This window comes from Elgaria multicarinata, chromosome 4 (assembly GCF_023053635.1).
Source record: "Elgaria multicarinata webbii isolate HBS135686 ecotype San Diego chromosome 4, rElgMul1.1.pri, whole genome shotgun sequence".
Taxonomy (NCBI): domain Eukaryota; kingdom Metazoa; phylum Chordata; class Lepidosauria; order Squamata; family Anguidae; genus Elgaria; species Elgaria multicarinata.
Genome location: NC_086174.1, coordinates 93,998,256 through 94,015,553, shown reverse-complemented (window position 1 = coordinate 94,015,553; position 17,298 = coordinate 93,998,256). Strand labels below are relative to the sequence as shown.

Here is a 17,298-nt window from a genome sequence, read left to right as displayed (position 1 = left end):
ATAATGGCAATAATAGTTAGCATTACATAGCACTTTAAGCCATCAAAAGGCCATACAAACAAATAGGAAAAACCATTACAAGCACAAACGAGAGACACAAACTGTGTTACATAGATCTGATGACAATTTTATTAATACAAAATAGCACAGACTTTACTTTCGGCCCGTGATGCGGTGTTTCTTAAGTCAGAGCTAGCGTGCTTTGTTTCTGTTGATTTTCTACCATACCTAGACATGGTAACTAAAAACGAAACTGAGAAAGTAAAGGGAGTAAAGGACTTCATATAGACTGCAACAAACAAACAAACAAATCGATTAAGGAACCAATCCTATGCATACTTAGACTGAAAAAATCCTACAACTCTCAGCATTCCCCAGCCAGAAATGCTGGCTGAGGAATGCTGGGAACTGTAGGATTTTTTCAATCTAAATATGCATAAATTTGCACCCTAAGTTTTAATTTTATCCAATTATAACAATCAAGTTTTGTATTTTAGAAGTTAATCAGCCTACTTTTGTAAGCTGCCATGGGTGTTGAAGGGTAGGGTAGGAATCCCTTAAATAAATGCAATTTTAAAACAAATGCTCTCTTTCTGATGACCTAATTGATTCCACGTACCTGTGAGGGCTTGTGGGGCTGCTGAATTGGGGATTGTAGCTGCATCCTGTGGGATTGAACTAATATCTGGTTCTGGTGTACTTCTTGGCGGGGAGATGGCTAAAGGAGTCATTAGAACACGAGATTTCAGCTGGAAGACAGAACCAATTTGGGTAATGAAAACACATATAGAATCTGTTCTATTATACAACATTTTTGAGGTCCTTGAATTCCCACACTCTAGCAAATTGCTATAGTATCACATTATTTCTAGACACATTAATGCTTCCAAGGAAAATGGAATACAGCGAATAGAAATAGCTTGCATTATGCATTAACATTTTATGTTGCAAGATACAAAATATTATACAATTCACAGCATAGTTATTTACACCTTTAGAAACAACTAATGTGGTATTGCTTATTAAGAACTTACTTACCTCAGACCTAAAGTGTGATGCAAAAGTATGAGATTCATTTAATGATATAAAGTTCCCATTTACTATTTGACCCTAAGCTAGACAAGTGCAAATACCTTACAATTAGCCAGTTCCTCCAATAAAAATGTCTCTCTGTTCACACCATTTTCATCACAAGGAGAACGGGGCTCCTGGGTAATCCAGTCATAATACCGTAAACAGAAATGTAGGCAGGATCTACACTACTGCTTTATAACGGTTTATAGCAACTGTTCGAGCCCAGGACACATTCCATATACCGTTTTCAAACCATTTTCAAAGTGTTATATCCTGCTTGGTATAGATCTGGCCCATGATCCCTGACCAACTAAAGTTAGTTGTGATGAAACTCTCATTGCTTTCAATATGACTTATTTACAATTTACTTTAGCCGCTCTGGGGCCCTTAGTCATTCTAATTTACAATGGGTTGGATTCAAAGGCTGCTTGGATTATCAGAAGGCACTAATTGTTTAGCAATTCAGCCCTGGAGCTGCACCCCCTGCGTCATATCCCACACCGTTCCCAGAGGTCAATTCACCTTCAGGTAGGCAAAAACTTCCTAGTTCCGGCAGGCCTTTGGTGAATAATCTGGACCTCCGTCTATGCCTAGGACTTTTAAAATTGTCTTGTATTTTAAATGTTTACATGTTTTAATATTGGAACATATTTGATATATTTTTAACTTTTATTTTTATTTATAGGCTTTAACTGCATATGTTTTAATTTTGTAAAGCCGCCTTGAGGCCCAGCATTGGGCAAAAGGTGGGATACAAATAAATAATAATAATAATAACAACAACAACAACAACAAACCACATTTAGTGAAAATGGAAGCAAAAGCCTCCTCGTGGCCACACCAGGGGAAGGGAGGGAAGCGGCAAGCACATGAGCCCAAGCCTCATGCTCAGCTGTAGTTTAGCATCATGTATGAACAGCCCGTGCGGATGCATCGGCAAAAAGGAGGAAAATGCATCAACAGAGGCAAGGGACAAAAAAAAAGGATGTTGATTTTCATAACCCTTGCATATGCTCATTTATACATACAGGTGCAAGTTTAGAAATAATTATTCTAATTTAAATAGAAATACAGGCCCTCTCACCATAGCGTGGAAGACTGTGGTTGGGTGACCTATGGGCCTACCTGTTCAGTCTGCAGCCCAGGTGCTAAGTATCAATGGGCAAACAGTTCTTAGGGTTCTTTATCCTTAAACTGGATTGGACAAGGCTTCAAATACAGAGGCATCTTCAAACGGAGGACAGTCCTTTGTAAAAAATAAATGAATTGACATGTGGCCACCCTAATAACACACCATATTTCATCTTATTTCCCCATCTCTTTCCTGTCACTGTCTGTCAGTTTACATATATCATCAGTCATTACCAACTCCTCCTCTAAATTGATCTATTTTAGCTGCCAGGTTGCAATCCCATGGCATCTTCAACTTCCCTGAGGTAGCTGGAGCTTCTCCCACCTGTTCTTTGTGAAAGCCTCTTTCCCCAGTGCTAGAATAAGCAGTGCTCTGTGTATGCTGAAAGCACCTGGCATCCCTTCTCTTAAGGTTAATGGTGCCATTTCTTAGCATTCCCTCCTTCTACCGGTTGGACTCCCGCAGCCGAACCAGCCTCTAACAGGCAAGGAGCACATGGCTTCCCACCGTGAAGATTGGAGGGAGCCATATTCTTCAGAAGTAAGGAAAGAGGCTAGATGCCGCAGCCCCTCACTGCTCCTTCCTTTCAACTCTGTGTCTCCCACTGCGAACAGGGCTATTTCTAATCTAAAAGGGGGCCTTCCGTCCTTCAGGGGTGGCCTTACAAAACTGCTGCACTGAGTGCACTTCGAAACACAAACCCAGAGCTACTGTCAAAAGCCCACGCAGAAAATGACACGCCGTATTTCATTTGATTTTCCCCATCCCTTTCCTGTCACTGCCTGACAACAAAATGTATGCCCCTATTTATTACCCATTAAAAAGTAATATGACGACAGATCACATGAAAAGGTACATTTTAAAAGTTCATTGTCTGAAATCTACATGTTCAAAGGCACATTCCACCACCACCACCACCACACACACACTTTTCAAATGCCATTCCTGGCACAGCATGTAAAGACCACAATGAATTTCTCGGAACAGAAATATTCCACTTAGCTGAAGCTTGTGCGCCGTATATCCTTCTGAAATGAAAGTTCCTGTAAATATAATTCACCACACCTCCACAAGTGTCGACATTAATACTGGGAAAGCGCCTGTGATTAAATCCCTCTTGCTTTTTCTATAAAAGCTACAAGATATAGTTCTTTGTAAACAACAGGCGAGGAAGACATTAAATATGTTTAGCCATTTATCTAGATGGAACTTGGCAGCACATATACATGGGGGGAATCTACACTATTGCTTTTAAAGGGCTTTAAAGCACTTTGAAAACGTTTTGAAACCTGTATATGCAGTGTGTCCCGGGCCCCAACAGTTGTCAAAACCGTTATAAAGCGCTTTAAAGCAGTAGTGTAGATCCCCCCCATGATGGAGACACCCAGCCCATTGCAAAGGCTTACACTCACACACACACGGTGTAGTCGAGACTAGGTTCACAGGGATGCAATGCTGGTACTTTTTTATTAGCAGGGACACTGATGTCATCAGCAACACTTCCTCCCGCCCCACCCTGCCCCAGACTTCCCTGTTCCTTCTGAGTTTAGCTCACAGTAGCTGGGAGGAAATGGTGGCCTGGTCTTAAGTCTCTAGGTTGAAAAATGCCCAGCTAAAGGTGGAGATGAAAACTGCTTGAACTGGTTTGATGTTGTGGATCAACACAGCTCTCTGCAGTTTTGTACTCTCCCAAGGGGTGACTGTCATGATGAGCACTACACCACCGCACAAAACCACACATCTGAGCCTTAATCTCACCTTTTTTACCCATTGGTTGGCAGCTCCATGTCCAGCTGGACCCATGCGCAGCAGCTTCTTCTTTCCCTGCCACTACAGGGGGTCACAGGGCTGAAGGGCCATGCCCACCTTGCAGATGCAGTTCAGCCCAGCTTCTGGTTTGACTGTCCTATGTTAGTAGGCTATGGGCTTGTCTATATGCTCTATATACACTGTTGGTTATATGGCACAGCTCCTAACTTGCAGCTACATTGTGCTATTCCTCACAAAATTGCGCTTTTGACTTTTTACATTGCTCTAATGTCACCATTGTCTGACAGGGGTGGTTTCAGTTTGGATTAAGGGAGTGGCCATAGTTTGGAGTGGATCCCAGTGCAGCGAAGGTGCAGGAATGCAGGGCAGGGGCTGGGCTCGACAAGCCTAGTAATGGCTGCCATGGTGATATTACAGTCTGGTGAATAACACAGAAGTTCAATCACATTTTCCCTAGCTGCATAGCCCATGCTCACTCCTGCCCTATAACCCTATCGATGCTGCTTCATAGCAGCGATACTGCGGTGTTTGAGGGAGATCAGTAGGCAAAGCATCATCACATAGACGGTCCCCCATAATGGTCGGTATTTACTGAAGCCCGGCTGGGGGTTGACTGGTGTGGCAGCTGCAGGTATGACTGCAGCACTAAAGCCAACTATGGTGACATCAGAGTGTGGTATGAAAAGGTACCAGTGCTCTGTGTTACACTAAAAAGGGGCAGAATAGCAGGTTCTGCTAGTGGCCATTTGTGTGCCTTCCACCATGCACTCATTTGCAGGGGAAGCCTAAGTTTAGCCTCCCCACAAGAGCAAATCAGATGGCAAAAGGCATCTCCCTTCAAATGCCTAGTGGATGAAAGATATTTAGGCTGTAATATCGGCCAACTACTTCAAAAAAGAATGAACCGCAAGTATTTCTATGGACCTTATTAAATGTTTAAGACAATTGAAAGGTGTGTGTGTGTGTGTGTGTGTGTGTGTGTGTGTGAGAGAGAGAGAGAGAGAGAGAGAGAGAGAGAGAGAGAGAGAGAGAGAGAGAGAGAGAGAGAGAGATCACTTCCTATGAGATACACAAGGGGCATCCTTTAATGCACTAAACCTGCAAAAAACTGTTCCCAAAGGAAAAAGTAGGAAAAAGTAGGATGGGTGTTCTCACCACAAGCAGTAATGCTTCTTTCAAACCACCTTCAACTTTCAGGCAGGGGGGAACCTATTCTTTCTCCAGCTTAAAATTACTATTACCTACAATGTTTGTGGTGTACTAAATAGTTGTTAAGGAAGATGCATTCTTATCCAGAGCAAGGTGGGGATGGTGCACCTGTCAAAGCAACTGTTTCTTAATTTTGTCCTAATGAAAGAAATGAAAGGCTTGAACTGAAGTCTAGCAGAGGTCCATTGTGAGGGCTCCAGGTACAAGGCTCTGCCTGCCAATTAAAGCCTCACCTCTCGTGAACTCAGGAGTGGGTTTTAGAAGCTGGTATGTTTCTGATTCAAAGTAATAATAGCAATGGCAAAACCTACAGTGCTTCATGAGTTCTGTACACACAAAAGCTGGGAAATCATTTTTCCAACCATAATGTCAGGCCTCTTTCAAACCACAAGTCGCTTTGGGCAATGCGGCCAGCAGCCCATGTGTGGCAAGTGATGAAGGGCGGGAGCCCCTTGGGATGTACACGTGACTGTTGAATGAAAGAGCTCCAGGACCCATCAGCCAACAGCCTGAGTGCTCGGACCTGTGAGATATTATGTAATAAAGGTGTACGTATACAAAGCTGGGAAATAAGGTGTTTGCTATAAGGAGAGTTTTCAAGAAGGCAATCAAAAGCAATGGAGGAGAAAATTGCATGTTGAAAGTCCTAATTTTGATCTGATCTTTATCCCTTCAGTAAGTGACATAATCCCTTGGAGATCAGTGGATATAAGTCACATCAAAATCAAAAGTATTTTAAATGTAATCCTATTTTGCCTTGTCCTTCAGTCAACAGAAATATAGAACTTTCCCTCTGGGGAGATTCACGTGAACCATACAACATGCTGGCCAATGAAGAAGTTATCCTATGGAAAGTTGATTTTGGCCATACAATGAGTAGAACATTATCCTAGAGCATGACTTCATTTCCTTGGAATTCTCAGCATTTGCTGGGGCACCGTGGTGCTTGCCTCACTGTATGAACGCACAGATCTGCATATAGGGTGGCATTTAAAACTGTCATGTGTGCTCAATATTTGTTTGAACACATCCACTGTCTCGTTTTTGGTGCCTCCCTATATAAACCATGCATTAGGATAAAAGAGAGAGGGAGGGAGGGAGGCTTGTCCAGGCTACCAAGCAAACTTCATAGCTGATCACCTGGAAGTTTCAGGTGGCCTACAGCCAATTCAGCTATCTAGGGCAGATCCACACAGAGGCTTCGGGACACCCTGAAGGCGCTTTGGGGCGTCCCGAAATCGATGATGTTTACCCTAGCTTAAGCGTTCCAAAAAGAGGCGGAGGAGGCGGCCCCTCGCGGGGACGGGATGAAGAGTTGCCGCGCCCGGCGCCTTCGCCAGGGAATCAGCTGCCGTCCACCTACCCACAGGCCTCCTTTTGCTGGTGAAAGAGCCACCCGGGCTCTATGACCCAGGCGGAAGCTGGCGGCAGCTTCTTCCGCCAAGCTCTCCGACCCGGGTGGGCCCGGGTGGCTCTTTCACCCGCAAAAGGAGGCCGGCGGGTAGGTGGGCGGCAACTGATTCTCCGGTGAAGGCGCCGGGCGCGGCAACTCTTCATCTCGTCCCCTCCTCCACCTCTTTTTGGAACGCTTAAGGTAGGGTACACATCATCGATTTCGGGACGCCCCAAAGCACCTTCAGGGCGTCCCGAAGCCTATGTGTGGATCTGCTCCTAGTTGCAGTACCACACTGGCTCTCAGATCTATTCTTCATCTTTTCTCCCCAATCACTTGGAGCTTTTAGCAAAGAAGCCTGAGCTGGCTTTTTAATTGCTTGCACTTCTCCTCAAAACAAAACTAAAAACCCAAGAAATGTGTTGGGACGGCATGCAGATGTGTTAGAATTCTTCACTTATAATCTGTGAATCCCTTATGGTGAGACTTTGGGGCAAACATTACGGGGTGCCCTCAGCAGGAAGTCCAGAGTGAGGGATCTAAGACAGTTAAATCCAGACCCTAAAACTGCCAGAGTGCATCACTGTGTATAATACATTAGATTTTTATCTAACAAAACTCTCTAGTATAGCTAGATAATGATTTGTCCAGTTATCTCTTCAAAACTCAACAGTATGACACTGGAATAATTAATAAATAGGTCATTTTGACATGGCCCTGGCTGAAATTAGAAAATAATGGTGAGCTGCATCTTGCACCCGCTCTCTATAGATACACATTTACAACAAGCTGTCTGTCTCACCCCATAGGACATCTCTTGTTCAGGGCTTTGGTCAGGTTGGAAGACAAACCTCCCATCGTTGTCCTTTGCATCCTATCCGACATTGTTCAGGGGACCCCCTGAGCTTACAGAGAAATCATAGAATCATAGAATAGTAGAGTTGGAAGGGATCTATCAGGCCATCTAGTCCAACCCCCTGATCAATGCAGGAATACAGCTTAAAGCAGCTGCTTCTTGAAGGCCTCTTGTGTTGGAGAGCCCACGACCTACCTAGGTAATTGGTTCCATTGTCGTACTGCTCTAACAGTCAGGAAGTTTTTTCTGATGTCCAGCCAGAATCTGGGTTCCTGTAACTTGAGCCTATTATTCTTTGTCCTGCACTCTGGGATGATCGAGAAGAGATCGTGGCCCTCCTCTGTGTGATAATCTTTCAAATATTTAAAGAGTGCTGTCATGTCTCCCCTCAGTCTTCTCTTCTCCAGGCTAAACATTCCCATTTCTTTCAATTTCTCCTCATAGGGCTTTGTTTCCAGACCCTGATCACCCTCGTTGCCCTCCTCTGAACCCCCTAAAGGAAATGTGGCGCCCAGATCTGGACACAGTATTTCAGGAGATGCAGGTAGTTGGAGGAGGAAGGGAGGGATGGGAATTTTTCCTTTCACGAACTTCCTTGATTTAACTTATCTTAGCATGCAAGTCTCTTTGTCTCAGCTGCTCTCAATCTGCCCTCCATTCCCTCACATACTTTTTTGTTCAACTGACACTCAACTGCTCAGTCATAGACTAAGCCAATGGACTTGTATAGTCTTCCAAACTTCTGGCTCTTTTAGGCCTTTTTTCTTTAAAAAAAAAAAATCCAAAGTGGAAGTGACAGCTGCCCAGAAAAACTATAGAGAAGTCCAGGATTTTAGAGCAGCTGGGATTGGACAGCATTTGTCCCATTCCAGCCAAACAAAAGGTAGCAGGACAGACAAGAGTTCCTGTTTTAGAGTTCAACGTGAACCTGGAAGTTCCTTCTCCAGACAATGAGATGAATGATTCTAAAATCTTTTTATCTCTATACATTCATATTTGGACATTCACAAGTCCTTGTCACCCCCATCTGGAAGATACTAAAAATAGTATTTTCCTTTTAATTTACAAACAAACTGCTACATACCTAGGGAACCCCCCAAGTACACAGGCGCTCTCTCTTATTTTTGTGTGGTCCTTTTTAACCTCCGTACTGATAGGTACTTGTCCCACAACTCCAACTGGAAAATCTATTAAATCTATCTAACATGGCTACCAAGCAAAATAAATATAGTTTGCAAGTGAGCAACATATGGAGAGTGGTGTCAAAAGTGAGGCTTCATATGCAGTTAATGCCCATATTATATTAAAAAATCTCCAAAATGGTGGCCATCACAAGCCACCAGAACAAACCTTGTTAGCATACTGCAAGTTAATGACCCCCAGTTTTGGCTGGAGCATTTCTCCCACCACTTGAAAAGGCTTATCTTGCTGTTTTAATGCTGATGGGATGTAACTTTTGATATGTTTATATTATGAAGAGAATGACAGCACAAAAGACTACACAACAGTACCCAAGGCACTTGCTCTAGTCAAGTGAAAGAGCAATGTGGTGAGGGCAAGAAAATGACACATAGCAGAAGCCATCAAAGCCAAAGTATTCCTTCAGCCTCGGTTAAGGAAAGGTTTCGACAATGGGGTGAGGATGGGGTGGGTGGGAATAAACGCCGTGAAGCCAAACAAAAGCAGACATTTACAGCGGTTATCTATTAAGCTAAGCAGAGGCAAACATTTATAGGTGTCGGCTGAGAAATCTTGATAAAAAAAATCTTGTAACAGTGCTGGTGCCAAAATGAGTAAGTATTGGTGCCTAATATACTGTGGCTGCTAAATAAATTTTAGCCAGAAGTCAGCAGCAGTAATAACTTTATGGGGAAGATAGTGTGATGGCCACTGCTTTCTGTACTGCAGATGGAAAGAACTGTTTATGTTTTTGTGTGAATGATGGGACTCATGTTGCTGCAGTTCCATTCCATAGTCTACACAGGCTGTCTATTTGTTCCTGGGCCCAATTTAAAGCACAGGGGTTGATTATTAAAGCCCTAAATGGCTTGTGGCCAGATTACGTTAAAAACTGCCTGCTCCCATAAGAACTTGACTGACCTTTAAAACCAGTAGCAGAAGGCTCTGCTTTCTGTGCCATCATCCACCCATGAGACCAGATGGGTAGATTGGAAAGACAGGGCCTTGCCAGGGGCAATGTCAGACTGTGGAGCTCCCTGCCAGTGGAGATCCATCCTGTCCCCTCCTTACATGCTTTCAGGCATATAGGGAAGACTTGTTTGTTTCTGGCTGCTTTTAGAGTATGGCCTAGGTTTTAAATCCAGTTTAAAATCATTTCTTGCTGGTGCTTTTAAATTCTGATTGATATGTGTTGTAGTCATTTTGATACTTTTAATGTCTGATTTGTAGTTTTGAGGATTATTTATTTGTAATGGTTGATTGTTTAAGCATAGTTTTTATTTTATACCGCATATTACACACTTGTAAATACTCACATGGGAAAGCAGAATATAAGTACTAAACGAAATTGAACTGACCTACAATTAACATGAAGTGATGGATCTAGAGTAGACCCACTGACATCAATGGGAATTAAGCAACTGATGGAGATTGCAATCAAACCCAAATGCTGGAACCATGACTCCACTCAATGGGTAGGGCTAGTAATGGACTTCTATGGACCCCAAAGGCTCTGAAGTTCATTCAGCTCACTCATCTTAGCCTCTGGTAGAATGTCGTCTTTCACCAAGCAATAACTATCTGAGTAGCAGTCTAGGGGCTCTATCACACCAGCGTTGTAGCCTGCTGCCACTGTGCATTGTATGCAAAGGACTCAGTTGACACCATCCATGTTCTACTGTGATTGCGGTTCTCCCTCCCCCCTTAGCGATAAGGGGGGAGTGAGTGAAGGTGTTCCTCACCTTCAATCCCTAGGAGGTTGGGAGAGGCTACCTGGCATGCTTTCTGGGCTGGTTTCCTCAACAAGGTGTTAAGCTGGACTGGGCTGGCTGCATAGCTTCTCTCTCCTTTCCCTTTGTTCCAATCTCTCTCTCCCTCCCTCCTCCTGAGTCTCTTTCTTTGCCTCTTGCAGCCCAAAAGCCTCCAGTGAGAGAGAGAGATTCACGTGGATGTGGCAGTTAACTGCCCTTTACCTCCAAGTAAATGCAGCTTGGGTTTGGCTGCAGCCCAAACCATGCTTGCTTAGGAGTAGAAGCACCCCTACGGGGGGGGGGCACTGCCAGACAAGCTCTTCCCACTTTAGGCAGCCCGCGATGTGCATGACCCAGCCAGGGATCCTCCCCCCACTGTGTCTTCTCCCCAATCCTTTTCAGTAATAGGTGGGCTGCAAGTTGCCCTCAATCCAAGGCTCTGATGCGTTTTACTCCCAAGTAAGCATGTGCAGGATCACAGCCGGGTTCCCCCTCCCATGAAGTAAGCCATCACTTTCTTCCTGCAGCTCAGTATCCAAAGGGGGAGGGGGTTCGAGTCCTTTGAAATGAACAGGATGAAACTGTGAATAAGCGCACCAACACACCTGTGGTCTTTCGTGCAATTGGAAATGTGTGACAAGGGGAACACTATGCAACCTCCAGTAGCAGCTGATAGGAGTTTTAGTTGATTAATAAATTAATCTATGGATTAAATTTGCGTGTGGGTTATAAGCAGTCCCTCTGGAGCAAGAAGAGGTCCCATTGAACTCTACGTTCTTATTCCTGAGTAGGCATTTTCACCTTAAAAGAAATGTGGAAAATGCACCCTCCATGCCAGCAGCACCCTCATTTTTAAAGTTAAAACCCTCTTAAGGAGGGCTTTAGCCATGCCAAGTTTGAATCAGATTTGGTCATCCCTTGATTTTAAGGGATTTTTAAAATGGAAATTAAACAAATGCTTACATCTTCAAAGGTTTTAAAGATAAAGAGATCAAAATTGGCACAGGGATAGCTTTTAGGGAGGGCTTTCAGCATGCCAAGTTTGAATCCGATTGGGTCATCTCTTGATATTTTATGATTTTTTAAATCCACCCCTTAAACCCTTTTCCTGGTAGTGGCTTTGATTATGTGAAGCTACATAATCTACAGATCTGCTGGTTCCCTTACTCAAAAGTAAATCCCATTGATTTCAACTACATTTACATCCCAGTCATACTAAAATCACATGCAGGCTTAACTTTGAGTAAACCCCATTCAACAGAGAGAGACTTACTTCTGAGTAAACACATATAGAACTGATTTTTAATAGTGTGGTCACTCAGAAGCAAAATGGAAAATGGAAAGAAGTGCTCTGCAAACCCCATGCTTACTTCTGAGGTCTTACTTCTGTTTACTCAGAAGTAAGTCTCTCTCTGTTCAATGGTGTTTACTCAAACATAAGCCTGCATCTGATTTTAGTATGTTCACACTCCAAAGCCGCAAGGCAGGGTGAGGGGAACAGGCATAGCCTAGGCAACAGGAAATAACCATGTAGGAAGGGAGGGTGCAGTGTCCAACTACCACCAACCAATGAACTGTAGGGGGAGGTACAACGGAGATCTGGGGTGTGTGTGCATCTCAACAGAAGAACAGTGATAGGAGAGGAGAGGTGTAAAGAGGAATGAAACGTAGAAGTGCAAAGGTGTAAGTTGCTCAGGCTTCCACATTCTATGGAAACAAGGGCAGATAATTCAAGGGTAAACGTCCAGGTGGGATGGAGCTCCATGTTGGCTGGGTGAACACAAAGTAGAATAGCTCAGAGACACTTTTCAAAAACTACTCTGAAAAAAACTTAGATAATCTAAAAATCCATGTCTATCTTTATGAATCTATAAAGAGCTGATTATCCCAGACATGAAGGTGTAATAGTAGCTGGGGAAAAAATCAGATATATACTGAGGACAATAAATGTGCCTTTTTTTGGCATCTTTGGAGATACAGCACATCTCCATCAAAATAAATTTTAAACGAAATAGTAAATTCATATTTTTTCATAAAACGCAGACACAATTTGATCCATCTGTTCTGTAATAACCCAGCTTCACATTGTCATAAAGAAGTGGGTTGCCTGCCATTTGAGTGTGCAGGAGCTTTTAGAAATGCACATAAAAGTCTCGCAGCAGTCAGAGCCCAGGCCATTTGTGAGCTAATTAAATCAAAAGATCTACCCATCGCAAAATTTACTCCCTGAGTCTAGCAGCAAGAGCATTTTGATGGAGTGCTGTATGCTTTAGCAGTGGGGGCCGTGCACAACAGAAAGCCTTCTTCCAGAAACGTTTGCCTCGGCGTACAAATCTACCAACGCTAATGAAAAGCACAAAGTCAGATGTGTTTAGTGTTAGTGATTGCTGATGTCAACCTCAGAACCCAAAGTCATTGCTTACCAAAGGATGTTGTACTTCTGGTCTTCATTCATCACGAAACAGCCTTACCCCTGAATATGCCATTCTTACATACTGGATGACAGAAATGATTGCGTTAAACCAGACCCCATAAATAATGAAAGTTCTTCAATTTACTGCCTCCCCTCCTACTCCTTTTTTTTCTTTGCTTCTCCTCGAGTTGCCATTCAAATCTTGTGCCAAAAAGGAAATGTGCCTTTGTCAGGTTAAGCTGAAACAATTATGTAAAACATCTCAAACTTTTTTTTTTTTGCTGTAGCAGTTAAAATACAACCTTGTAAGGGTTTGCCCCAACCCCTATTATAGACCCTGTTCAGGTGACACCCTAAGCCAAGGCATGTAAGCATTTTGAGCTAAACATTATGGTTCAGCGTGTCTTGTGAACCATTCCTAACCATGGTGGCTACATAACCATGGTTAAACATGCTCAATAACCATCTAAAGCAAAAATGCTAGTGGCCTGCCCATGGCTTAGCATGTTGTCTGAACAGGCCCATTGTTGAAGGAGCCCAAAAACCAGTAAACCCCGGGGGAAAAAACAATAATGGCTCGGATTTGTTGTACTCCAAAATACTATGGACAGTTGCTTATATAGGACAAATGGGTAGGATCAAAATGAGCAACTCTTTCTGACAGGCAAAGGTAACCTTGGACTCAAACCCAATGGGCCCAAAGACAAGGAAAATAAGCCATGGTGGCTTGTTTGTCCCACTGCGCATGCCAGTGGTACCGTATTTTTCTAATTACGTTGCTTGCTGCATCATCTGACCCTGGGTGGCATGGCTTGTTGTTGGGGGGGGGGTGCTGCAGCAGCCCTCAAATAATTCAACAACAACCCATGAGTTGAGGGTTGCTACCCCTTCAAACAAGACATGTTACCCCTTCAAACAAGACATGTTGTAAACCGCCCAGAGAGCTTCGGCTATGGGGCGGTATATAAATGTAATAAATAAAATAAATAAATAAATAAACCTGGATTTGAATGAAATGGCAAGCCACATTAGTGAGGGTAGTTAGAGAAGTCTGGCCGGCACATGACCAGCACACACAGTGGGTTACATCGTTTGTTAACCATACCAAGTTCACACGATTATTGCAGCCCACCTTTTATAACTTCGTTGTGGTTAACAAAACAGCCAGAAACCATGGGCTGTTTTGCAGTTATAGATAATTGTTAACCATGCCAACAACTGAACCCTTGTCAGGTTCAGGCAACAAGGCAAACCAGGCTCAGTATAGTCGCCCGCCTGCACAGCACATACACACGGTTTAAATAAGCCATGGTGTATTGCTTGATTGTGTGAACCAGTCCATTGGTGTCTACTGTTTTCAAAGAAGTCTGTATTCTGCACTAAAATAAAATAAAAAATCTGTATAAGATTGGCCTGTATATATGGGGAAGAGCTGGAACTCAATAGCAGAGTACCTGCTTTTCATGTAGAAAGTCCCAGATACCATCTATGGCATCTCCAGCTAGGGCTAAGAAAGAATCTTGCCTGAAACCTTGGAGAGCTGCTGCCAGTCAGTGTCAACAATACTGAGCTAGATGGACCAATGGTGTGAGTCAGTATAAGGCAGCTTCCTAATGTTCGTTTACATTTTGCAGTTTAGTGGACAAGGTACTTGGTCTATAAAGGTGGACAAAGTGCTACAGTCTATAAATAAATTTTAACTTGGTGTTTTAAATTTGTAATTTTGCATTGCTGCTGTTTTTATCTGGTTGAGCTTTTATATTGTATTTTATACTATGGTTTTATACTGTTGTTTTATACTTTGAATGTTTTTAATTTTTGTGAACCGCCCAGAGAGCTCCGGCTATTGGGCGGTATAGAAATGTAATAAATAAATAAAATAAATTTAGCAAATGTGCATAGATATATTTTATTTTGTTTATTTATAATTTCTGTCCCATCTGTTGGAAGTTCAGAATGGCTCACAATGTTTTAAAAATAACAATTAAAGTGCATTAAACAGTCAACTAAAGCAAACCAAGAATAATACGCTGCAAAGGGCTGGGGGTGGGACGAGAACACAAACTTCCTAAAGTTCTGGCAGAACACAAACTTCCTAAATGGCAAAAAAGTACCAGGGCAGGTCTGGTTGACCTGCCTATACAGGCAAGGATGCCATTGAAAAAACACCTGATCCAATGGACCTAAAACAGGAGGGATCTCTTGCAATGTCACCAAAGGATTCAACACACTAGGATGAAATCCTCCATTGTGATTTGATATGAATTTCAAACTGACCATTTCCATCTTTTCCATTATACAGCGCCATCTAGTGATTGAATTATAATGTAACACCGGTATTTCACAGAGCCAATCAATAGGAATGACACCCCTTATTGCGTTATCTCCAATCCTTTTGAAAGTGGGATAAAAATCATAAACCACAGCAGGGGCCCTGGAGGTTTACAATGTCATGTAAAGGACCTACAAACTTCCGTAAGCAGCCAATCTTGATTGTACAATATAAGCCCCATGTAAAAGGGCTCCAAGTATTCTGGAGCACACTCTTGTTGTCCACTCTTACCACACAATCATCTCTTTCATGCTGTGAAGTACTCCATGTCTTAGAGCAAGGATGGCAGAAAAAGATCTCCAGTTATTTTTGGACTTCATCTCCCAGCATTCCTAACTGTTTGCCATGCTTCTGGGGGTTGAAGTCCAAAACATCTGGAGATCTACCTTCTCCTCACCTTGTGGTTCAACTAGGGCTGGACCTTGGGGCCAAAGTCCAGGCCCCAGAGCTCAGCAGGGCCAAATGATTATCTGGGGAGCGGCAGGTGAAGATGGCATCAGGGCAGCCGAAGCAAACTTCATTTTATTCCTGTAGACATCAGGGTGCTATGATACAAGTGAGTTTAAAATGCAAGACTGCACATGCTCAGATAATTTATTTATTTTTGATTGGCAAACGATTTTGTTATTATTGTACTAACATATCAGGAATGTAGGAGCTGCTGCATATCATGGAATGGTGGCTTGTGGGGTGAAGAGAAATCTTAGTTGTGTGCTTCACAACTGAAGGAATACACATGGCCATGTAAAGCCCCCCACCCCCGCACTGCTGCATAAGACTATTAGACCTTAATTTTAGACCTTAATTTTACACCTTAATTTCAGACCTTAAGACAAAGGTCTAAAATTACCTACCTGCACTACCGTGCTTACTCCTGTTCTAGAGTGCAACCAGACGCACGTAAAGTGTAGTCTACCATTTCTAGTATATTAGAAATTGTAAATTTCTGAAGGTTTTCCTTCTCGAGATGAATAATGCCCAAGTTTATGCAACCTTTTTGTGGTGTCTTTTTTCCTAAACATTTTGGCCATGATTCAAAAGAAATAATGTGTGTAAACAAGAGTCGTCAATCAGGAGACAGAGGTCTCTTTGGCATAGTTTGCCACATCTCCAGACCTAAAGTTATGAGCTCCTGTTCAGTCTGAAGCAATGACTTGCCTCTTCAGCACTCAGAGCTGCTGCAACAAAAACAAAGAAGGTGCCATCTTGAAATGCCTGGGCACCACAGCTGGAACAACAACAAAAGAAGCAAGGGCACAGGGCAGAAAAGAGCAGAGCGGTTTGTGCATAGTAGGTTGTTACACTGCATCCACACAGCATCTTCTGGAAAGCTGCATTGGCATCAGCCAGTGATGCCACTAATCCGAACAGGTTGCTACGGGTCTACCAATAATACCACATTGCAGAATTATCCTTCCTGCTTCTCAACCACTCAACTGTGGGAAGCAATATGACATTTCTCATTTATCTTAATTTGTGTGGCCAGAATTTGCAGCATTCATTCTCCTGGAACATGTGGCCCACAGGAGGATCATTAGAGACATCAGCAGGCCTATGCAAGCTGGGAACCAAGATTTGGGCAGACCAGATAGCAGGCCTTACATTACCTACCCATGCTCTGCGAATGCATTGCAGAAATTAGCATGTTCAAGCCACGTGTCTAGATGAATATATCTAAAGAGAGAGACATATAGCCACCAATCAAATTGGAAAAATGTCATACCTTATATCCAGGTTTCCTCCCTCGCTTCTTTGGGATCTTCACAACTGGTAAAGAGCCAGCTGGAGCAGAATAAAGATTATGAACTGCCATTTTCATTGGAGTAGAATGGAGCGGGGGTCTTCCTCTTTTTCTACCTGGTATTCTGGGAGACTGCATGTCAACAGTATCCAGTCTTGGAGGCAGTGATGGCAAGTGATTCATTAGTAATGGAGCTGTAATTAAAAAGGAGAGAGAGAGAGGTATTGATAAAAATTAAAAACAACAACACAGACACAATTTTCTTTTGTTTTTAATTTGGAATCTCATTTACTAGCAACAGTCAATGATAGCACAGATCTACAATCCTAAACACACATACTAAGGATTAAGTCCCATTGAATGCAGTAGAACTTACTTCTGAATAAATATGCATTAAATTGTGCTGCATATATTGTTACAGTTGTTTGAAATCCAGAAATTATATCCA

General features: G+C 42.9%; 1 protein-coding gene across 2 annotated transcripts in view; it reads right to left on the bottom strand.

The window, feature by feature from the left end:
* Window positions 1-17,039, bottom strand: part of SCML4 (Scm polycomb group protein like 4) — a 49,621-nt gene extending 32,582 nt beyond the window's left edge. For both annotated transcript variants that reach the window (XM_063124837.1, XM_063124836.1), the window contains exons 1-2: window positions 16,833-17,039; window positions 620-749 (exon numbers count right to left, since the gene is read on the bottom strand). In XM_063124837.1, coding sequence (XP_062980907.1) covers window positions 620-749; window positions 16,833-17,033 — 331 coding nt within the window. In that variant the 5' untranslated portion in view covers window positions 17,034-17,039. The remainder of the gene's footprint in view (window positions 1-619; window positions 750-16,832) is intronic.
* Between the last annotated feature and the right edge of the window lie 259 nt (window positions 17,040-17,298).